This window comes from Oncorhynchus gorbuscha, linkage group LG15, assembly GCF_021184085.1.
Source record: "Oncorhynchus gorbuscha isolate QuinsamMale2020 ecotype Even-year linkage group LG15, OgorEven_v1.0, whole genome shotgun sequence".
Taxonomy (NCBI): domain Eukaryota; kingdom Metazoa; phylum Chordata; class Actinopteri; order Salmoniformes; family Salmonidae; genus Oncorhynchus; species Oncorhynchus gorbuscha.
In genome coordinates this window covers 4,116,014-4,141,438 of record NC_060187.1, presented here as the reverse complement: position 1 = coordinate 4,141,438, position 25,425 = coordinate 4,116,014, and the positions used below count along the sequence as shown (strand labels likewise).

At 45.6% G+C, this 25,425-nt stretch overlaps 1 protein-coding gene across 1 annotated transcript in view; it reads left to right on the top strand.

Annotated features, from left to right (window-relative positions):
* LOC123996539 (ras-related protein Rab-6B-like) overlaps nucleotides 1-25,425 on the top strand; it is a 135,874-nt gene that overhangs the window by 33,990 nt on the left and 76,459 nt on the right. The window contains exon 2 of the mRNA XM_046299949.1: nucleotides 6,913-6,971. Within this exon, the coding sequence (XP_046155905.1) occupies nucleotides 6,913-6,971 (59 nt within the window). The remainder of the gene's footprint in view (nucleotides 1-6,912; nucleotides 6,972-25,425) is intronic.

Genomic DNA, 25,425 nt, shown 5'->3' with positions numbered 1-25,425 from the left:
CGGCTCTGTACGAACGGCTCTGTACGAACGGCTCTGTACGAACGGCTCTATACGAACGGCTCTATACGAACGGCTCTATACGAACGGCTCTGTACGAACGGTTCTGTACGAACGGTTCTATACGAACGGCTCTATACGAACGGCTCTATACGAACGGCTCTATACGAACGGCTCTATACGAACGGTTCTATACGAACAACTCTATACGAATGGCTCTGTACGAACGGTTCTATACGAACGGCTCTATTTTAATGTCTCTATTTCAACGGCTCTATACGAACGGTTCTATACGAACAGCTCTATACGAACGGCTCTATAAGAACGGCTCTGTACGAACGGCTCTATACGAACGGCTTTATACGAACGGCTCTATACGAACGGCTCTATACCCGACAGACAACAGCAAACTGAATCAATATCAGTGATCTGTTAGAAGAGGAGGGTGAGGAAGACAAAAATCAAAGGCTTCATCCCTTTTCCCAAGTACAGGGCCTTCAGAAAGTATTCATACCCCTGGACTTGTTCCACATGTTGTTCTGTTACAGGCTGAATTCAAAATGGTTTAAATGTCTTTTATGTCTCATCCATCTACACACAGTAGCCCATAATGACACACAGTAGCCCATAATGACACACAGTAGCCCATAATGACACACAGTAGCCCATAATGACACACAGTAGCCCATAATGACACACAGTAGCCCATAATGACACACAGTAGCCCATAATGACACACAGTAGCCCATAATGACAAAGTGGAAACAGGTTTTTAGAAAACTTTGCAAATGTATTGAAAATGGAATACAGAAATATCTAATTTACATACAGTTGAAGTCGGAGGTTTACATACACCTTAGCCAAATACATTTAAAAACTCAGTTTTTCACAAGTCCTGACATTTAATCCTAGAGACAATTCCCTGTCTTAGGTCAGTTAGGATCACCACTTTATTTAAGAATGTGAAATGTTAGAATAATAGTACAGAGAATGATTTATTTCAGCTTTAATTTCTTTCATGACATTTCATTTACATTTAAGTCATTTAGCAGACGCTCTTATCCAGAGCGACTTGTGGGTCAGAAGTTTACATACACTCAATTAGTATTTGGTAGCATTACATTTAAATTGTTTAACTTGGGTCAAACATTTCGGGTAGCCTTCTACAAGCTTCCCACAATAAGTTGGGTGAATTTTGGCCCATTCCTCCTGACAGAGCTGGTGTAACGGAGTCAGGTTTGTAGGTCTCCTTGCTCGCACACGCTTTTTCAGTTCTGCCCACAAATTTTCTATAGGATTGAGGTCAGGGCTTTGTGATGGCCACTCCAATACCTTGACTTTTTGTCCTTAAGCCATTTTGCCACAACTTTGGAAGTATGCTTGGGGTCATTTTCCATTTGGAAGACCCATTAGGGACCAAGCTTTAACTTCCTGACTGATGTCTTGAGATGTTGCTTCAATATATCCACATCAGCAGTCCCTCCTGCAGCAAAGCACCCCTGTGCTGCCACCCCGTGCTTCACTGTTGGGATGGGATGGTGTTCTTCGGCTTGCAAGCCTCCCCCTTTTTCCTCCAAACATAACGAAGGTCATTATGGCCAAACAGTTCTATTTTTCTTTGATCAGACCAGAGGACATTTACCCACAGCAACTATTAAAAAATTCCCAAACCAGAAACCGTGGATTGATGGCATCATTCGCTCAAAACTGAAAGCGCGAACCACTACTTTTAATCAGGGCAAGGTGACCGGAAACATGACTGAATACAAACAGTGTAGCTATTCCCTCCGCAAGGCAATCAAACAAGCTAAGCGTCAGTATAGAGACAAAGTAGAATCTCAATTCAACGGCTCAGACACAAGAGGTATGTGGCAGGGTCTACAGTCAATCACGGATTACAAAAAGAAAACCAGCAGCACCTCAGGAGGCTGAAGAAATTTGGCTTGTCACCAAAAACACTCATAAACTTTTACAGATGCACAATCGAGAGCATCCTGTCGGGCTGTATCACCGCCTGGTACGGCAACTGCTCCGCCCACAACCGTAAGGCTCTCTAGAGGGTAATGAGGTCTGCACAACGCATCACCGGGGGCAAACTACCTGCCCTCCAGGACACCTACACCACCCGATGTTACAGGAAGGCCATAAAGATCATCAAGGACAACAACCACCCGAGCCACTGCCTGTTCACCACGCTATCATCCAGAAGGCGAGGTCAGTACAGGTGCATCAAAGCAGGGACCGAGAGACTGAAAAACAGCTTCTATCTCAAGGCCATCAGACTGTTAAACAGCCACCACTAACATTGAGTGGCTGCTGCCAACATACTGACTCAAATCCAGCCACTTTAATATTTGAAAAATTTATGTAAAAAATGTATCACTGGACACTTTATGTAATGCCACTTAATATAATCATTACATTTACATTTAAGTCATTTAGCAGACGCTCTTATCCAGAGCGACTTACAAATTGGTGCATTCACCTTATGACATCCAGTGGAACAGTCACTTTACAATAGTGCATCTAAATCTTAAAGGGGGGGGGGTGAGAGGGATTACTTATCCTATCCTAGGTATCCTAGGTATCTTCACAAGGTCCTTTGCTGTTGTTCCGGGATTGATTTGCGCTTTTCGCACCAAAGTACGTTCATCTCTAGAAGACAGAACGCGTCTCCTTCCTGAGCGGTATGACGGCTGCGTAGTTCCATGGTGTTTATACTTGAGTTCTGTTGTTTGTACAGATGAACATGGTACCTTCAGGTGTTTGGAAATTGCTCCCAAGAATGAACTAGACTTGTGGAGGTCTATAATTTATTTTCTGAGACCTTGGCTGATTTCTTTTGATTTTCCCATGTCAAGCAAAGAGGCACTGAGTTTGAAGATAGGCCTTGAAATACATCCACAGGTACACCTCCAAATGACTCAAATGAAGTCAATTAGCCTAACAGAAGCTTCTAAAGCCATGACATAATTTTCTGGAATTTTCAAGCTGTTTAAGAGCACAGTCAACTTAGTGTATGTGAACTTCTGACCCACTGGAATTGTGATACAGTGAATTATAAGTGAAATAATCTGTCTGTCAACAATTGTTTGGAAAAATTACTTGTGTCATACACAAAGTAGATGTCCTAACTTAGATGTCCTAACTAACCGACTTGCCAAAACTATAGTTTGTTAACAAGACATTGGTGGAGTGGTTGAAAAACAGGTTTTATTGACTCCAACCTAAGTGTATGTAAACTACTGACTTCAACTGTTCGTATTCGGATCCCTGAGTCAATACTTTGTAGAAGCACATTTGTCAACGATTACAGCTGTGAGGCTTTCTGGGTAAGTATCTAAGAGCTTTCCACATTTGAATTGTAGAACATTTGCTCATTATTCTTTTCAACATTCTTCAATCTCTGTCAAATTGGTTGTTGATCATTGTTAGAGAACCATTTTCAGTTCTTGCCAAAGATTTTTGTCTTTGTTGTTGAATCTGTGTTTGAAATTCACTGCGCAATTGTGGGAGCTTACTGATAATTGTATGTGTAGGGTACAGATATGAGGTAGTCATTTAAAAATCATGTTAAACACAATTATTGCAACTTATCATGTGACTTGTTTAAGCACATTTTTAATTCCTGAACTTGTTTAAGCCTTTCGTAACAAAGGGAGGTAAATACTTAAGACATTTCAGCTTTTCATTTTTTGATTCATTTGTAAAAACCACTTTGATATTATATTGTATTTTGTGTAGGCCAGTGACCCCCTCCCACCCCCAAAAAAAAATCCTAAATGTTATACATTTTAAATTACGGCTGTAACACAACAAAATGTGGAATAAGTCAAGGGGTATGAATACTTTCTGACGTCACTGTAGGTATTACAGACTGGGTGTGTAGTGCTCTGTTTTTACCAGGGCCCACAGGGCTTTCTGTAGGTGAATTCGGGAATACTCTGGCCCACAGGGCTCTCTGTGGTTGAATAGGGAATACTCTGGCCCACAGGGCTCTCTGTAGGTCAATAGGGAATACTCTGGCCCACAGGGCTCTCTGTAGATCAATAGGGAATACTCTGGCCCACAGGGCTCTCTGTAGGTCAATAGGGAATACTCTGGCCCACAGGGCTCTCTGTAGGTCAATAGGGAATACTCTGGCCCACAGGGCTCTCTGTAGGTCAATAGGGAATACTCTGGCCCACAGGGCTCTCTGTAGGTCAATAGGGAATACTCTGGCCCACAGGGCTCTCTGTAGGTCAATAGGGAATACTCTGGCCCACAGGGCTCTCTGTAGGTCAATAGGGAATACTCTGGCCCACAGGGCTCTCTGTAAGTCAATAGGGAATACTCTGGCCCACAGGGCTCTCTGTAAGTCAATAGGGAATACTCTGGCCCACAGGGCTCTCTGTAGGTCAATAGGGAATACTCTGGCCCACAGGGCTCTCTGTAGGTCAATAGGGAATACTCTGGCCCACAGGGCTCTCTGTAGGTCAATAGGGAATACTCTGGCCCACAGGGCTCTCTGTAGGTCAATAGGGAATACTCTGGCCCACAGGGCTCTCTGTAGGTCAATAGGGAATACTCTGGCCCACAGGGCTCTCTGTAGGTCAATAGGGAATACTCTGGCCCACAGGGCTCTCTGTAGGTCAATAGGGAATACTCTGGCCCACAGGGCTCTCTGTAGGTCAATAGGGAATACTCTGGCCCACAGGGCTCTCTGTAGGTCAATAGGGAATACTCTGGCCCACAGGGCTCTCTGTAGGTCAATAGGGAATACTCTGGCCCACAGGGCTCTCTGTAGGTCAATAGGGAATACTCTGGCCCACAGGGCTCTCTGTAGGTCAATAGGGAATACTCTGGCCCACAGGGCTCTCTGTAGGTCAATAGGGAATACTCTGGCCCACAGGGCTCTCTGTAGGTCAATAGGGAATACTCTGGCCCACAGGGCTCTCTGTAGGTCAATAGGGAATACTCTGGCCCACAGGGCTCTCTGTAGGTCAATAGGGAATACTCTGGCCCACAGGGCTCTCTGTAGGTCAATAGGGAATACTCTGGCCCACAGGGCTCTCTGTAGGTCAATAGGGAATACTCTGGCCCACAGGGCTCTCTGTAGGTCAATAGGGAATACTCTGGCCCACAGGGCTCTCTGTAGGTCAATAGGGAATACTCTGGCCCACAGGGCTCTCTGTAGGTCAATAGGGAATACTCTGGCCCACAGGGCTCTCTGTAGGTCAATAGGGAATACTCTGGCCCACAGGGCTCTCTGTAAGTCAATAGGGAATACTCTGGCCCACAGGGCTCTCTGTAGGTCAATAGGGAATACTCTGGCCCACAGGGCTCTCTGTAGGTCAATAGGGAATACTCTGGCCCACAGGGCTCTCTGTAGGTCAATAGGGAATACTCTGGCCCACAGGGCTCTCTGTAGGTCAATAGGGAATACTCTGGCCCACAGGGCTCTCTGTAGGTCAATAGGGAATACTCTGGCCCACAGGGCTCTCTGTAGGTCAATAGGGAATACTCTGGCCCACAGGGCTCTCTGTAAGTCAATAGGGAATACTCTGGCCCACAGGGCTCTCTGTTGGTCAATAGGGAATACTCTGGCCCACAGGGCTCTCTGTAGGTCAATAGGGAATACTCTGGCCCACAGGGCTCTCTGTAGGTCAATAGGGAATACTCTGGCCCACAGGGCTCTCTGTAGGTCAATAGGGAATACTCTGGCCCACAGGGCTCTCTGTAGGTCAATAGGGAATACTCTGGCCCACAGGGCTCTCTGTAGGTCAATAGGGAATACTCTGGCCCACAGGGCTCTCTGTAGGTCAATAGGGAATACTCTGGCCCACAGGGCTCTCTGTAGGTCAATAGGGAATACTCTGGCCCACAGGGCTCTCTGTAGGTCAATAGGGAATACTCTGGCCCACAGGGCTCTCTGTAGGTCAATAGGGAATACTCTGGCCCACAGGGCTCTCTGTAGGTCAATAGGGAATACTCTGGCCCACAGGGCTCTCTGTAGGTCAATAGGGAATACTCTGGCCCACAGGGCTCTCTGTAGGTCAGTAGGGAATACTCTGGCCCACAGGGCTCTCTGTAGGTCAATAGGGAATACTCTGGCCCACAGGGCTCTCTGTAGGTCAATAGGGAATACTCTGGCCCACAGGGCTCTCTGTAGGCCAATAGGGAATACTCTGTACTCACACAGAAGCTGTCTACCAGGCCTTATGAGCCCCATTCATTTAAATCCCTTTCGGTGTGGAATCAAACGCTCTTGTGTCTTTGGGGAAATTAGCATTTAAATGACTTCTGGACAAGAGCTTTTCCTCGTTATGCCGGCTTTCTCAACTGGAGCAAAACCAGGCTTTTTCCTCTCTGTTTACATCTGAGCTGCCGCCAACCCCCCCCCCCTCAGGGTGCGTGCTTTCGTGCGTGTGAGTGTGCGTGTGCGTGTGCGTGTGCGTGCACTGGAGGAATACTTGAACCACTGATGACCTTTTAGTACTGAGTGGGGACCGTTGGAGAACTCGGAGGGCAGCTTGTTTGGACTGTTGCAGGAGAACAGCTTCTGACACTTGGGCAGAGTAAGGAGGGGCTTCTAATAGCTCTGTGGACATGTTTATATTGCAAACCTATGAAAAAACTACTTTCTTTGTGGGGAAATGCTGAAAGAATATAATTATATGAAATTTAAAAAGTCCTCAAGCTCTTTATGACATATAATTGACCGTTTCTATACATCTCATCCTCTCTAACCACATGTAACATGGTAACTTCCCTACACAGATGAAGAGATCTGCATCCCAAACGGAGCCCTATTCCCTATATAGTAGACTACTTTATTTCTTTCTCCTCTCTCTCTGTTACAGAAGCTAACACATTGTCTTTCTCTCTCTCTCTCTCTCTCTCTCTCTCTCTCTCTCTCTCTCTCTCCTCTTGTAGTTGGCAAGACGTCTCTGATCACGAGGTTCATGTATGACAGCTTTGACAACACCTATCAGGTAGGTATCGGAGGCATCACACTACTGCTCCACCGTCAAGCAGTCACTGACTTGCTACATTTAGTCTCTGTCACTCCATCAATCACAGTGAGCAGACGGAGTACCTTCCCATCCACCCCTGAGATGTTCAAATGGGTTTCCTGCATCACCTGATGTGCAATAACCACCTGGTTCTGTTTGATTGTGGTCTCATTACCCGGTGACCTGGTTCTGTTTGACTTGTGGTCTCATTACGTGGTGACACGGTTCTCTTTGACTTGTGGTCTCATTACTCGGTGACCTGGTTCTGTTTGACTTGTGGTCTCATTACGTGGTGACACGGTTCTGTTTGACTTGTGGTCTCATTACTCGGTGACCTGGTTCTGTTTGACTTGTGGTCTCATTACTCGGTGACCTGGTTCTGTTTGACTTGTGGTCTCATTACTCGGTGACCTGGTTCTGTTTGACTTGTGGTCTCATTACTCGGTGACCTGGTTCTGTTTGACTTGTGGTCTCATTACGTGGTGACCTGGTTCTGTTTGACTTGTGGTCTCATTACTCGGTGACCTGGTTCTGTTTGATTGTGGTCTCATTACGGGGTGACACGGTTCTGTTGGATTGTGGTCTCATTACCCGGTGACACGGTTCTGTTTGACTTGTGGTCTCATTACGTGGTGACACGGTTCTGTTTAATTGTGGTCTCATTACGCGGTGACACGGTTCTGTTTGATTGTGGTCTCATAACTAGAGGTCGGCTGATACCGATACCGATTAATCGGCCAATTTTTTATTTTTTTATTTGTAATAATGACAATTACAACAATACTGAATGAACACTTATTTTAACTTAATATAATACATCAATAAATCAATTTAGCCTCAAATAAATAATGACACATGTTCAATTTGGTTTAAATAATGCAAAAACAAAGTGTTGGAGAAGAAAGTAAAAGTGCAATATGTGCCATGTAAGAAAGCTAACGTTTAAGTTCCTTGCTCAGAACATGGGAACAAATGAAAGCTGGTGGTTCCTTTTAACACGAGTCTTCAATATGCACAGGTAAGAAGTTTTAGGTTGTAGTTATTATAGGAGTTATGGGACTATTTCCCTCTTTACCATTTGTATTTCATTAACCTTTGACTATTGGATGTTCTTATAGGCACATTAGTATTGCCAGTGTAACAGTATAGCTTCCGTCCCTCTCCTCGCTCCTCCCTGGGGTCTAACCAGGAACACAATGACAACAGCCACCCTAGAAGCAGCGTTACCCATGCAGAGCAAGGGGAACAACTACTCCAAGCCTCAGAGTGAGTGACGTTTGAAACACTATTAGCGCGCGCTAACTAGCCAGCCATTTCACTTCGGTTACACCAGCCTCATCTCAGGAGTTGATATGCTTGAAGTCATAAACAGCGCAATGCTTGACGCACAACGAAGAGCTGCTGGCAAAACGCACGATAGTTTGAATGAATGTTTACGCACCACCGCTCAGTCAGATTATAAGCAACGCATGACACGCTAGATAATATCATCAACCATGTGTAGTTAACTAGTGATTATGATTGATTGTTTTTTATAAGGTAAGTTTAATGCTAACTAGCAATTTACCTTGGCTTACTGCATTCGCGTAACAGGCAGTCAGTCTCTTGTGGAGTGCAACGAGAGAGAGGCAGGTTGTTATTGCGTTGGACTAGTTAACTGTAAGGTTGCAAGATTGGATCCCCCGAGCTGACAAGGTGAAAATCTGCCGTTCTGCCCCCTGAACACGCAGTTAACCCACTGTTCCTAGGCCGTCATTGAAAATAAGAATGTGTTCTTAACTGACTTGCCGAGTTAAATAAAGATGAAATGAAGTTGTAAAAATATAAATAAATAAATAAATCGTCAAAACCGGTGTCCAAAAATACCGATTTCCGATTGTTTTGAAAACTTGAAATCGGCCCTAACTAATCGGCCACTCCGATTAATCGGTCGACCTCGACTCATAATGTGGTGACACACGCTGCTCTGTTCTGGAAGCCTTTCAGGTTATTATAGTGTAGGTGTAGGTATAGTGTAGGTGGATCATCCTTCTCTGTGTCTGCCATGTGCAAAGGATACACGTGTTTTTATTCATGCATTTGTTACCTGTTCAGACCGGTTCAGTTGAGCCTCCGTGTGCCCTGGTTCTGCCTTTGGGGCTTTAGCTCACATGGTGTTCAAAGAAGACACCTCTGAAATGTTGACAGGCCTAGGAAGATTCCTACCACTGTTCTCTCCCTACTCCTCTCATCCTCTTCTCCTCCCCCACCTCATCCTCTTCTCCTCCTCCACCTCATCCCCTTCTCCTCCCTCACCTCATCCTCTTCTCCTCCCCAACCTCATCCCCTTCTCCTCCCTCACCTCATCTTCTCCTCCTCCCCCCCACCTCATCTTCTCCTCCTCCCCCACCACCTCATCCTCTTCTCCTCCTCCCCCACCTCATCCTCTTCTCCTCCTCCCCCCCACCACCTCCTCTTCTCATCCTCTTCTCCTCCCCCACCTCATCCTCTTCTCCTCCCCCACCTCATCCCCATCTCATCCTCTTCTCTTCCCCCACCTCATCCTCTCCTCCCCATCTTCTCATCTTATCTCTCCCCTCCATCTTCTTCCCTCTCCTCCTCTCCTCTCCTCTCCTCTCCTCTCTGTTCATGATGAGCAGCACATTGCTAGAGAAATTCAAATGAATAATGTGTTTGCCTTGTCACGTCAGTTGGTGCCGTATGAAGGGAATTGAGTCTAGAACCATTACTCTCTACTTCTCATGACAGTCAATGTTTACATTCAGTCAGTGATGATAACAACAGCACACACCATCAGACAGACAGCACACCATCAGACAGACACACACCATCAGACAGACACACACCATCAGACAGACACACACCATCAGACAGACACACACCATCAGACAGACACACACCATCAGACAGACACATACCATCAGACAGACACATACCATCAGACAGACACACACCATCAGACAGATAGCCCAGTCTGATAATTCTTCAGCGAATCACACTGAGTGAAACACCCAGCAGCATCTCATCTGGGACTTGATTTGAGATCGATCCCAAATAGCACCCTATCGCCTATACAGTGCAATACTTTTGACCAGAGCCCCATAGGCGCCGTACACTATAAATAGGCGATAGGGTGCCATATGGACTTGATTTAGAGATGTTTTTTTTTGTAACCAACAAAGCGTTCCCTCACTATCTCACCACTTCCCCCATGAGGAGAGGATGGGGTAGACTCCCCATTCATAGCAGTTCAGTGTAAATCCACAGTGCTGTGTTGTAATGAGATTTGGATGATGTATTGTGAGTGGATGAGATGCTTTTCTGGTAGCTTAGAGCGGCTGTAGCTCTAACAATGCACACTGTATCCCCTTCTATCCCTGGATTCAGGAGTCCTGAATGAAGACAGAGATGTCTCAAATGGAAACCTATCCCCTTCGTAGCGTACCAGGGCCCAGGGCTCTTATCGTTAAAAGTAAAGCGCTATATAGGGGATAGGGTCTAAAGTAGTGCACTATATAGGGGCTAGGGTGCCATTTGGAACTCAGACCCAGACTCGCTCCAGAACAACTGTTCAAAGTTGGTGTCTTTTTTTATTTGTGTGTGTGTGTGTCTGTGTGTGTGTGTGTGTCTGTGTCTGTGTGTGTGTGTGTGTGTGTGTGTGTGTGTGTGTGAGGGGCTGAATTCGCATTAAAGCAGTACTATGGCTCTTTTATGACTAGGGCTTATTTTAGGGAGAGCTTGATCCAGGTCTCTTAACAGTCGGGGAGAGGAGGAGCAGCATGGTCGCTCCAGGAGAATTGTTAACAAGGAATTATAATGTGTCGTTTTTATCAGAGAGAGACAAAAAAATGTAGCAGCTCTTAATGTAGCAGCTCTAAATGTAGAGGCAGCTCTTAATGTAGCAGCAAATGGTCAGCTCCAGGAGAAGCTCTTTAACAAATGAATTATAATGTGTCGTTTTTATCAGAGAGAGACAAAAAAATGTAGCAGCTCTTAATGTAGCAGCTCTAAATGTAGCAGCTCTTAGTATAGCAGCTCTTAATGTAGCAGCTCTAAATGTAGCAGCTCTTAGTATAGCAGCTCTTAATGTAGCAGCTCTAAATGTAGCAGCTCTTAGTATAGCAGCTCTTAATGTAGCAGCTCTTAATGTAGCAGCTCTTAATGTAGCAGCTCTTAATGTAGCAGCTCTTAGTATAGCAGCTCTTAATGTAGCAGCTCTTAATGTAGCAGCTCTTAATGTAGCAGCTCTAAATGTAGCAGCTCTTAGTATAGCAGCTCTTAATGTAGCAGCTCTTAATGTAGCAGCTCTTAGTATAGCAGCTCTTAGTGTAGCAGCTCTTAATGTAGCAGCTCTTAATGTAGCAGCTCTTAATGTAGCAGCTCTTAATGTAGCAGCTCTTAATGTAGCAGCTCTTAATGTAGCAGCTCTTAGTATGTAGCAGCTCTTAATGTAGCAGCTCTTAATGTAGCAGCTCTTAATGTAGCAGCTCTTAATGTAGCAGCTCTTAGTATAGCAGCTCTTAATGTAGCAGCTCTTAGTATAGCAGCTCTTAATGTAGCAGCTCTTAATGTAGCAGCTCTTAATGTAGCAGCTCTTAATGTAGCAGCTCTTAATGTAGCAGCTCTTAGTATAGCAGCTCTTAATGTAGCAGCTCTTAATGTAGCAGCTCTTAGTATAAAATGTCCAGTTGCCAAGACCATTAATACTAATTCCAGTTATACACCGTTGCCCTAGAGCACACAAACTATGCATACCTTGTCCTAAACCTCAGCACCAACAGGTAACTTCCACAAAGCTGTGAACGATCTGAGACAAAGCAAGAAGGGCCTTCTATGCCATCAAAAGGAACATAAAATCAGTTATAGCAGCTTTATGGTTGTGAGGTCTGGGGTCCGCTCACCAACCAAGACTTCACAAAATGGGACAAACACCAATTGAGACTCATGCAGAATTCTGCAAAAAATATCCTCTGTGTACACCGTAAAACACCAAATAATGCATGCAGAGGCCGGCCGATACCCACTAATTATCAAAATCCAGAAAAGAGCTGTTAAATTCTACAGCCACCTAAAAGGAAGTGATTCCCAAACCTTCCATAACAAAGCCATCACCTACAGAGAGATGAACCTGGAGAAGAGTCCCCTAAGCAAGCAAGTCCTGGGGCTCTGTTCACAAACACAAACACACCCCACAGAGCCCCAGGGCAGCAGCACAATTAGACCCAACCAAATCACGAGAAAACAAAAAGATAATTACTTGACAGATTGAAAATAATTTACAAAAAAAACAGCGCAAACTAGAATGTTATTTGTCCCTAAACAGAGAGTACACAGCGGCAGAACACCTGACCACTGTGACAGACCGACAACGATGAGACAGCCTATAGGAAGGAGGTCAGAGACCTGGCTATGTGGTGCCATGACAACAACCTCTCCCTCAACGATGAGACAGCCTATAGGAAGTAGGTCAGAGACCTGGCTATGTGGTTCCATGACAACAACCTGATGAGACAGCCTATAGGAAGGAGGTCAGAGACCTGGCTCCATCAACAACCTCTCCCTCAACGATGAGACAGCCTATAGGAAGGAGGTCAGAGACCTGGCTATGTGGTGCCATGACAACAACCTCTCCCTCAACGATGAGACAGCCTATAGGAAGGAGGTCAGAGACCTGGCTATGTGGTGCCATGACAACAACCTCTCCCTCAACGATGAGACAGCCTATAGGAAGGAGGTCAGAGACCTGGCCGTGTGGTGCCATGACAACAACCTCTCCCTCAACGTGATCAAGACAAAGGAGATGATTGTGGACAACCGGAAATGGAGGACAGAGTACATCCTCATTCTCATCGACGGGGCTGCAGTGGAGCAGGTTGTGAGCTTCAAGTTCCTTGGTGTCCACATCACCAATAAACTAACATGGTCCAAGAACACCAAGACAGTAGTGAAGAGGACACGTCCCCAACAAACTAACATGATCCAAGGACACCAAGACAGTCGTGAAGAGGACACGTCCCCAACAAACTAACATGATCCAAGGACACCAAGACAGTAGTGAAGAGGACACGTCCCCAACAAACTAACATGGTCCAAGAACACCAAGACAGTCGTGAAGAGGACACGTCCCCAACAAACTAACATGGTCCAAGGACACCAAGACAGTAGTGAAGAGGACACGTCCCCAACAAACTAACATGGTCCAAGGACACCAAGACAGTCGTGAAGAGGACACATCCCCAACAAACATCCCCAACAAACTGACATGGTTCAAGGACACCAAGACAGTCGTGAAGAGGACACATCCCCAACAAACTAACATGGTCCAAGGACACCAAGACAGTCGTGAAGAGGACACATCCCCAACAAACATCCCCAACAAACTGACATGGTTCAAGGACACCAAGACAGTCGTGAAGAGGACACATCCCCAACAAACATCAACATGATCCAAGGACACCAAGACAGTCGTGAAGAGGACACATCCCCAACAAACATCCCCAACAAACTGACATGGTTCAAGGACACCAAGACAGTCGTGAAGAGGACACATCCCCAACAAACTAACATGATCCAAGGACACCAAGACAGTCGTGAAGAGGACACATCCCCAACAAACATCCCCAACAAACTGACATGGTTCAAGGACACCAAGACAGTCGTGAAGAGGACACATCCCCAACAAACTAACATGGTCCAAGGACACCAAGACAGTCGTGAAGAGGACACATCCCCAACAAACTGACATGGTTCAAGGACACCAAGACAGTCGTGAAGAGGACACATCCCCAACAAACTGACATGGTTCAAGGACACCAAGACAGTCGTGAAGAGGACACATCCCCAACAAACATCACCAACAAACTGACATGGTTCAAGGACACCAAGACAGTCGTGAAGAGGACACATCCCCAACAAACTCCCCAACAAACTGGTTCAAGGACACCAAGACAGTCGTGAAGAGGACACATCCCCAACAAACTAACATGGTCCAAGGACACCAAGACAGTAGTGAAGAGGACACATCCCCAACAAACTGACATGGTTCAAGGACACCAAGACAGTCGTGAAGAGGACACGTCCCCAACAAACTAACATGGTCCAAGGACACCAAGACAGTAGTGAAGAGGACACATCCCCAACAAACATCCCCAACAAACTGACATGGTTCAAGGACACCAAGACAGTCGTGAAGAGGACACATCCCCAACAAACTAACATGGTCCAAGGACACCAAGACATTCGTGAAGAGGACACAACAAAGCCTATTCCCCCTCAGGAGACTGAAAAGATTTGTAAAGGGGTCTCAGGTCCTCAAAAGGTTTTTCAGCTGCACCATCGAGAGCATCCTGACAGGTTACATCACTGCCTGGTATCGCACAAAGAATTAAAAAACAAACCCAATTTTGATAAACTCCCATATCTACTGGGTGAAATACCACAGTGTGCCGTCACAGCAGCAAGATGTGTGACCTGTTGTCACAAGAAAAGGGCAACCAGTGAAGAACAAACACCATTGTAAATACAACCCATATTTATGCTAATTTATTTTCCCCTGTGTACCATTAACCATTTGTACATTGTTACAACACTATATATATATATATATACAAAGAGAAAGGGGGAGTGAGAGAGAGACAGACAGACAGACAGACAGACAGACAGACAGACAGACAGAGAGAGAGACAGAGAGACGGACGGACGGACGGACAGACAGACGGACACAGACAAAGAGTAGAGAGAGAGAGACAGACAGAGAGACAGACAGAGGCAGGCGTCAGCACCTGGCAGGAAGTCTCTCTGCCTGGCAGAACACACTACAAGGCTCGGAGATCCAGGCGGGAAGTCTCTCTGCCTGGCAGAACACACTAAAAGGCTCAGGGATCCTCCGGAGGCTTGGAGCTGCTTTCCCAACTGACTGAGCTGTCACTCAGACATACAGAGCTGGGCACTGGCCTGTGACAAGACAGACGCTCTGGACCTTTGGAGGTCTGAAAGTGTCTGGTGTAGAGAGAGAGAGATGCAGAATTCTGCAAAAATATCCTCCGTGTACAACGTAGAACACCAAATAATGCATGCAGAGCAGAATTAGGCCGATACCCACTAATTATCAAAATCCAGAAAAGAGCTGTTAAATTCTACAACCACCTAAAAGGAAGCGATTCCCAAACCTTCACCTACAGAGAGATGAACCTGGAGAAGAGTCCCCTAAGCAAGCTGGTCCTGGGGCTCTGTTCACAAACACAAGCACACCCTACAGAGCCCCAGGACAGCAGCACAATTAGACACAACCAAATCATGAGAAAACAAAAATATAATTACTTGACACATTGGAAAGAATTAACAAAAAAACAGAGCATTGGCCCTAAACAGAGAGTACACAGTGGCAGAATACCTGACCACTGTGACTGACCCAAACTTAAGGAATGCTTGGAATATGTACAGACTCAGTGAGCATAGCCTTGCTATTGAGAAAGGCCGCCGTAGGCAGACATGGCTCTCAAGAGAAGACAGGCTATGTGCTCACTGCCCACAAAATGAGGTGGAAACTGAGCTGCACTTCCTAACCTCCTGCCCAATGTATGACCATATTAGAGACACATATTTCCCTCAGATTACACAGATCCACAAAGAATTCAAAAACAAACCCAATTTTGATAAACTCCCATATGTACTGGGTGAAATTCCACAGTGTGACATCACAGCAGCAAGATAGCGTGAGACAGAGTGAGAGAGAGAGAGTTTGCCGGTGTGTGCGTGCATGTTGTATGTTCTTAGGATCCCCATGAGCTGTAGTGAAAGCAGCAGCTACTCTTCCTGGGGTCCGCACGAAACATGACATAATACAGAACATTAATAGACAAGAACAGCTCAAGGACAGAACTACATACATTTAAAATGTCACACATGCTGCAGCCTACGTATCAATACATACACACAATACATTTAGGTTTAAAATAGGGGAGAGGCGTTGTGCCCGTGAGGTGTTGCGTTATCTTCAAAGAAAAACTGGTTTTCTGTTCACTTGAGCAATCTGAAATCATGGCTCTAAATACGGAATAGCTTGTCTTGAACTGTGTGTGTGTTTGGGAGTTGGCCGTGTTTTGTCCAAACAGTGGGAAAAAAAATGAAAATATATATATATATATATATATATTGTATAGATATATTTTTGTGTATGAATTTTCTGGATATAGTAAACTGCTTTCAATGTTAACTAAAATGACTAAAACGGTAATGTCTGCTTCCAACTCACACTTTCAAACACGTAGATCCCCTGAACACAGCTCACTCTCCAGATCCCACTTTCAAACACGTAGATCCCCTGAACGCAGCTCACTCTCCAGATCCCACTTTCAAACACGTAGATCCCCTGAACGCAGCTCACTCTCCAGATCCCACTCTCAAACACGTAGATCCCCTGAACACAGCTCACTCTCCATATCCCACTCTCAAACACACAGATCCCCTGAACTCAGCTCACTCTCCAGATCCCACTCTCAAACACGTAGATCCCCTGAACACAGCTCACTCTCCAGATCCCACTCTCAAACACCTAGATCCCCTGAACGCAGCTCACTCTCCAGATCCCACTCTCAAACACCTAGATCCCCTGAACGCAGCTCACTCTCCAGATCCCACTCTCAAACACCTAGATCCCCCGAACGCAGCTCACTCTCCAGATCCCACTCTCAAACACATATATCCCCTGAACGCAGCTCACTCTCCAGATCCCAATCACCTGAATTCTGATCACCTGTTCACACACCTGTATGTCATTATCACACACTATTTAGTTCTGTTCTTTGCACCCCATCATTGTGAGGTCTTGTTTGTTTTGTGACTCCTAGTTGGTGCTCATGGTTTTCCTGTAATTTAATGTATGATAGTTTTTGCCTGCCTCACTAACAACACCTTTTGTGTACCTGCTGTACATAGTCTATCGGTAAATAGCCCACCCAATTTAACCTACCTCATCCCCATGCTGTTTATATTTATTTACTTTTCTGCTCTTTTGCACACCAGTAGCTCTACCTGTACATGACCATCTGATCATTTATCACTCCAGTGTTAATCTGCAAAATTGTAATTATTCGCCTACCTCCTCATGCCTTTTGCACACAATGTATATAGACTCTCTTCTCTGTGTTATTGACTTGTTAATTGTTACTCCATGTGTAACTCTGTGTTGTCTGTTCACACTGCTATGATTTATCTTGGCCAGGTCGCAGTTGCAAAGGAGAACTTGTTCTCAACTAGCCTACCTGGTTAAATAAAGGTGAAATAAAAATAAATAAATGGTCTATTCCCTGCCTGTACTTTAGCCTATCGGGTTTCCTATTGCCTGATCTCCCGGACGACGTCGCTAGCCTTTTCCCTGCCCGTACTGTTGCATACCAGTACATAATTTTATTTAACCTTTATTTAACCAGGCAAGTCAGTTAAGAACAAATTCTTATTTTCAATGACGGCCTAGGAACAGTGGGTTTAACTGCCTGTTCAGGGGGCAGAACGACAGATTTGTACCTTGTCAGCTCGGGGTTTTTTGAACTGGCAACCTTCCGGTTACTAGTCCAACGCTCTAACCACTAGGCTACCCTGCCGTCCCTACACTCTAACCACTAGGCTACCCTGCTGCCCCTACACTCTAACCACTAGGCTACCCTGCCGCCTCTACACTCTAACCACTAGGCTACCCTACCACCTTACATACCACCCTAACCACTAGGCTACCTGCCACCTCTACACTCTAACCACTAGGCCACCCTGCCACCCTACATACCACCCTATACCACGGCTCCTGCCACCTCTACACTCTAACCACTAGGCTACCCTGCCGCCTCCACACTCTAACCACTAGGCTACCCTGCCGCCTCTACACTCTAACCACTAGGCCACCCTGCCGCCTCTACACTCTAACCACTAGGCTACCTGCCACCTCTACACTCTAACCACTAGGCTACCTGCCGCCTCTACACTCTAACCACTAGGCTACCTGCCGTCCCTCCACTCTAACCACTAGGCCACCCTGCCGCCTCTACACTCTAACCACTAGACTACCCTGCCACCTCTACACTCTAACCACTAGGCCACCCTGCCGCCTCTACACTCTAACCACTAGGCCACCCTGCCGCCTCTACACTCTAACCACTAGGCTACCTGCCACCTCTACACTCTAACCACTAGGCTACCTGCCACCTCTACACTCTAACCACTAGGCTACCTGCCATCCCTCCACTCTAACCACTAGGCCACCCTGCTGCCTCTACACTCTAACCACTAGACAACCCTGCTGCCTCTACACTCTAACCACTAGGCCACCCTGCCACCTCTACACTCTAACCACTAGGCCACCCTGCCACCTTACATACCACCCTAACCACTAGGCTCCTGCCACCTCTACACTCTAACCACTAGGCCACCATGCCACCCTACATACCATCATAACCACTAGGCCACCCTGCCACCTCTACACTCTAACCACTAGGCTACCCTGCCACCTCTACACTCTAACCACTAGGCTACCCTGCCGCCTCTACACTCTAACCACTAGGCCACCCTGCCGCCTCTACACTCTAACCACTAGGCTACCTGCCTCCTCCACACTCTAACCACTAGGCTACCTGCCTCCTCTACACTCTAACCACTAGGCTACCTGCCGCCTCTACACTCTAACCACTAGGCTACCTGCCGTCCCTCCACTCTAACCACTAGGCCACCCTGCCGCCTCTACACTCTAACCACTAGACTACCCTGCCACCTTACATACCACCCTATACCACGGCTCCTGCCACCTCTACACTCTAACCACTTGGCCACCATGCCACCCTACATACCATCCTATACCACGGCTCCTGCCACCTCTACACTCTAACCACTAGGCTACCCTGCCGCCTCTACACTCTAACCACTAGGCTACCCTGCCGCCTCTACACTCTAACCACTAGGCCACCCTGCCACCTCTACACTCTAACCACTAGGCTACCCTGCCACCTCTACACTCTAACCACTAGGCTACCTGCCACCTCTACACTCTAACCACTAGGCTACCTGCCGCCTCTACACTCTAACCACTAGGCTACCTGCCGTCCCTCACACTCTAACCACTAGGCCACCCTGCCGCCTCTACACTCTAACCACTAGACTACCCTGCCACCTCTACACTCTAACCACTAGGCCACCCTGCCGCCTCTACACTCTAACCACTAGACTACCCTGCCGCCTCTACACTCTAACCACTAGGCTACCCTGCCGCCTCTACACTCTAACCACTAGGCCACCCTGCCGCCTCTACACTCTAACCACTAGGCTACCTGCCGCCTCACACTCTAACCACTAGGCTACCTGCCACCTCTACACTCTAACCACTAGGCTACGCTGCCTCCTCTACACTCTAACCACTAGGCTACCTGCCACCTCTACACTCTAACCACTAGGCTACCCTGCCGCCTCTACACTCTAACCACTAGGCTACCCTGCCGCCTCTACACTCTAACCACTAGGCTACCCTGCCGCCTCTACACTCTAACCACTAGGCCACCCTGCCACCTCTACACTCTAACCACTAGGCTACCTGCCGCCTCCACACTCTAACCACTAGGCTACGCTGCCTCCTCTACACTCTAACCACTAGGCTACACTGCCTCCTCTACACTCTAACCACTAGGCTACCTGCCGCCTCTACACTCTAACCACTAGGCTACCTGCCTCCTCTACACTCTAACCACTAGGCTACCCTGCCACCCTACATACCACCCTATACCACGGCTCCTGCCACACCCACCACCTAAAGCCCTTCTCCTGCCACCTCTACACCTAACCACTCTGCTATCTAACTCCCGCCTCTGTAGTGGTGCTAACCACTAGGCTACCCTGCCGCCTCTACACTCTAACCACTTTAGGCAGCAGGTGTAAACTGCCGTCTACACTCTAACCACTAGGCTCCTGAAGTCTGAGTCACTCTAACCACTAGGCTTTACCTGGCCGGTTACTAAAGGATCGTCCTGGATACCGGGGCCTCTACACTCTAACCACTAGGCTACCTGCCAGTAGGGTCCCTCCACTCTAACCACTTAGGCCACCCTGCCGCCTTTGAACAGGGTCTAACCACTAGAAAAACTACCCTGCCACCTCTACACTCTAACCACTTCAGGCCACCCTGCCGGGTCTGACTCTAACCACTAGGTCTATTGATCCGCCTCTGCTGGAACCACAGAGTGCTGCCTGCCTCCTCTACAAACTAACCACTAGGCTACCTGCCGCCAGACAACTAGTTCTGCCCGTGTCTGGGCTTGTTTGACTGCAACCTCTGCACTCTAACCACTAGGCTACGCTGCCTCCTCTGTCCATCACTCTAACCACTTTTTAAAGACCCTGCCACCCTACATACCACCCTATACCACGGCTCCTGCCACACCCACCACCTAAAGCCCTTCTTTTTGTTGTTGTTTTAGTTCCATAAGAAACTCTGTGTATCTAACTCCCGTGTGTGTGTAGTGGTGCTGTGACATCACAGTCTCTTTGTGTCGTCGTGACGACTCAGAGCTTCTACAACGGAGGAAATTTAGGCAGCAGGTGTAAACTGAACCGTGCTCTCTAGTAGAAGTCGTTCAGGCTCTTGAAGTGCTGAGTCCGATTGGTTACTAAAGGATCGTCCTGGATACCGGGGCCATTTAGAAAATGGGTCGGGACAGGAGACCTATTAGGGCAGTAGGGTAGTCTATGGGTGTTGACTTAATGGCACATTAGTCCCTATATAGCGCACTGCATTTGAACAGGGTCTGTATTAGGGCTTTGGTAAAAACGTAGTGCACTCACGTAGGGGATATAGGGTGTCATTTCAGACACACCCTATTGGTCAGGGTAGTGATCTCCAATAGGTCCATTGATCCTGTCTGCTGCTGGAGGCACAGAGTGCTGCCTATCCTCTTCTATCAAACAGACAACTGTATTCTCTGCTCGGCCAGACAACTAGTTCTGCCTGTGTCTGGGTTTGTTTGACATGCAACCGTAGTTCTGCACCGGTCGATACAACAGGATGTGTTGCATTCCTATCTGTCCATCACACGTCAATATATCACTTTTTAAAGACCTTGCAGGGTGGACTCAGAAGCGTATTGATTAGACTCCCAACTGTCGACTGTACTGACGATACTGTGGTTTACCGTACCTCTAAATGTACATCAGAAGGTTGGTTTATAGTCTGTCAGTCCACATGTCTGTTGACAGTTGTCCCAGTGACATCATGGACATTCTATTGTCGTCAAAATTCTAAACACCAAAACGACAGTTTGCAGTGACATCATGGACATTCTATTGTCGTCAAAATTCTAAACACCAAAACGACAGTTTGCAGTGACATCATGGACATTCTATTGTCAGAACACTCATGAACACTGTCATGAACACTGGTAATACATGACAGTTTGAACACTGTGACATCATGGACATTCTGATTGGTAGATACATGAACACTGGTAAACATGAAAACTGGTAGTTTGCAGTGACATCACTGGACATTCTATTGAACACTGGTCGATACATGAAACTGGTAGATACATGAACACTGGTAGATACATGAACATTAGATACATGAACACTGGTAGATACATGAACACTGGTAGAAAACGACAGTTTGCACTGGTAGATGACATCATGGTAGATACATTCACTGGTAGATTGAACACTGGTAGATACATGAACACTGGTAGATACATGAACACTGGTAAACATGAACACTGGTAATACATGAACACTGGTAGATACATGAACACTGGTAGATACATGAACACTGGTAGTACATGAACACTGGTAGATACATGAACACTGGTAGATACATGAACACTGGTAGATACATGAACACTGGTAGATACATTCATGAACACTGGTAGATACATGAACACTGTACATGAACAAAATTCACTGGTAATACATGAACACTGGTAAATACATGAACACTGGTAGATACATGAACACTGGTAGATACATGAACACTGGTAGATACATGAACACTGGTAGATACATGAACACTGGTGATCACTGGTAGATACATGAACACTGGTAGATACATGAACACTGGTAGATACATGAACACTGGTAGATACATGAACACTGGTAGATACATGAACACTGGTAGATACATGGACACTGGTAGATACATGAACACTGGTAGATACATGAACACTGGTAGATACATGAACACTGGTAGATACATGAACACTGGTAGATGAACACTGGTAGATCATGAACACTGGTAGATACATGAACACTGGTAGATACATGAACACTGGTAGATGGTAGATACATGAACACTGGTAGATACATGAACACTGTACATGGACACTGGTAGATACATGAACACTGGTAGATACATGAACACTGGTAGATACATGAACACTGGTAGATACATGAACACTGGTAGATACATGAACACTGGTAGATACATGAACACTGGTAGATACATGAACACTGGTAGATACATGAACACTGGTAGATACATGAACACTGGTACACTGGTAGATACATGAACACTGGTAGATACATGAACACTGGTAGATACATGAACACTGGTAGATACATGAACACTGGTAGATACATTAACACTGGTAGATACATGAACACTGTACATGAACACTGGTAGATACATGAACACTGTACATGAACACTGGTAGATACATGAACACTGGTAGATACATGAACACTGGTAGATACATGAACACTGGTAGATACATGAACACTGGTAGAACACTACATGGTAGATACATGAACACTGGTAGATACATGAACACTGGTAGATACATGAACACTGGTAGATACATGAACACTGGTAGATACATGAACACTGGTAGATACATGAACACTGGTAGATACATGAACACTGGTAGATACATGAACACTGGTAGATACATGAACACTGGTAGATACATGAACACTGGTAGATACATGAACACTGGTAGATACATGAACACTGTACATGGACACTGGTAGATACATGAACACTGGTAGATACATGAACACTGTACATGGACACTGGTAGATACATGAACACTGGTAGATACATGAACACTGGTAGATACATGAACACTGGTAGATACATGAACACTGTACATGGACACTGGTAGATACATGAACACTGGTAGATACATGAACACTGGTAGATACATGAACACTGGTGGTAGATACATGAACACTGGTAGATACATGGTAGATACATGACACTGGTAGATACATGGACACTGGTAGATACATGAACACTGGTAGATACATGAACACTGTACATGAACACTGGTAGATACATGAACACTGGTAGATACATGAACACTGGTAGATACATGAACACTGGTAGATACATGAACACTGGTAGATACATGAACACTGGTAGATACATGAACACTGGTAGATACATGAACACTGGTAGATACATGAACACTGGTAGATACATGAACACTGGTAGATACATGAACACTGTACATGAACACTGGTAGATACATGAACACTGTACATGAACACTGGTAGATACATGAACACTGGTAGATACATGAACACTGGTAGATACATGAACACTGGTAGATACATGAACACTGGTAGATACATGAACACTGGTAGATACATGGACACTGGTAGATACATGAACACTGGTAGATACATGAACACTGTACATGAACACTGGTAGATACATGAACACTGGTAGATACATGAACACTGGTAGATACATGAACACTGGTAGATACATGAACACTGGTAGATACATGGACACTGGTAGATACATGAACACTGGTAGATACATGAACACTGGTAGATACATGAACACTGGTAGATACATGAACACTGGTAGATACATGAACACTGGTAGATACATGAACACTGGTAGATACATGAACACTGGTAGATACATGAACACTGGTAGATACATGAACACTGGTAGATACATGAACACTGGTAGATACATGAACACTGGTAGATACATGAACACTGGTAGATACATGAACACTGGTAGATACATGAACACTGGTAGATACATGAACACTGGTAGATACATGAACACTGGTAGATACATGAACACTGGTAGATACATGAACACTGGTAGATACATGAACACTGGTAGATACATGAACACTGGTAGATACATGAACACTGGTAGATACATGAACACTGGTAGATACATGAACACTGAACACTGGTAGATACATGAACACTGGTAGATACATGAACACTGGTAGATACATGAACACTGGTAGATACATGAACACTGGTAGATACATGAACACTGGTAGATACATGAACACTGTAGATACATGAACACTGGTAGATACATGAACACTGGTAGATACATGAACACTGGTAGATACATGAACACTGGTAGATACATGAACACTGGTAGATACATGGACACTGGTAGATACATGAACACTGGTAGATACATGAACACTGGTAGATACATGAACACTGGTAGATACATGAACACTGGTAGATACATGAACACTGGTAGATACATTAACACTGGTAGATACATTAACACTGTACATGAACACTGGTAGATACATGAACACTGGTAGATACATGAACACTGGTAGATACATGAACACGGGTAGATACATGAACACGGGTAGATACATGAACACTGGTAGATACATGAACACTGGTAGATACATGAACACTGGTAGATACATGAACACTGGTAGATACATGAACACTGGTAGATACATGAACACTGGTAGATACATGAACACTGGTAGATACATGAACACTGGTAGATACATGAACACTGGTAGATACATGAACACTGGTAGATACATGAACACTGGTAGATACATGAACACTGGTAGATACATGAACACTGGTAGATACATGAACACTGGTAGATACATGAACACTGGTAGATACATGAACACTGGTAGATACATGAACACTGGTAGATACATGAACACTGGTAGATACATGAACACTGATAGATACATGAACACTGTACATGAACACTGTACATGAACACTGGTAGATACATGAACACTGGTAGATACATGAACACTGGTAGATACATGAACACTGGTAGATACATGGACACTGGTAGATACATGGACACTGGTAGATACATGAACACTGGTAGATACATGAACACTGACATGAACACTGGTAGATACATGGACACTGGTAGATACATGGACACTGGTAGATACATGGACACTGGTAGATACATGGACACTGGTAGATACATGAACACTGGTAGATACATGAACACTGGTAGATACATGAACACTGGTAGATACATGAACACTGGTAGATACATGAACACTGGTAGATACATGAACACTGTACATGAACACTGGTAGATACATGAACACTGGTAGATACATGAACACTGGTAGATACATGAACACTGGTAGATACATGAACACTGGTAGATACATGAACACTGACATGAACACTGGTAGATACATGA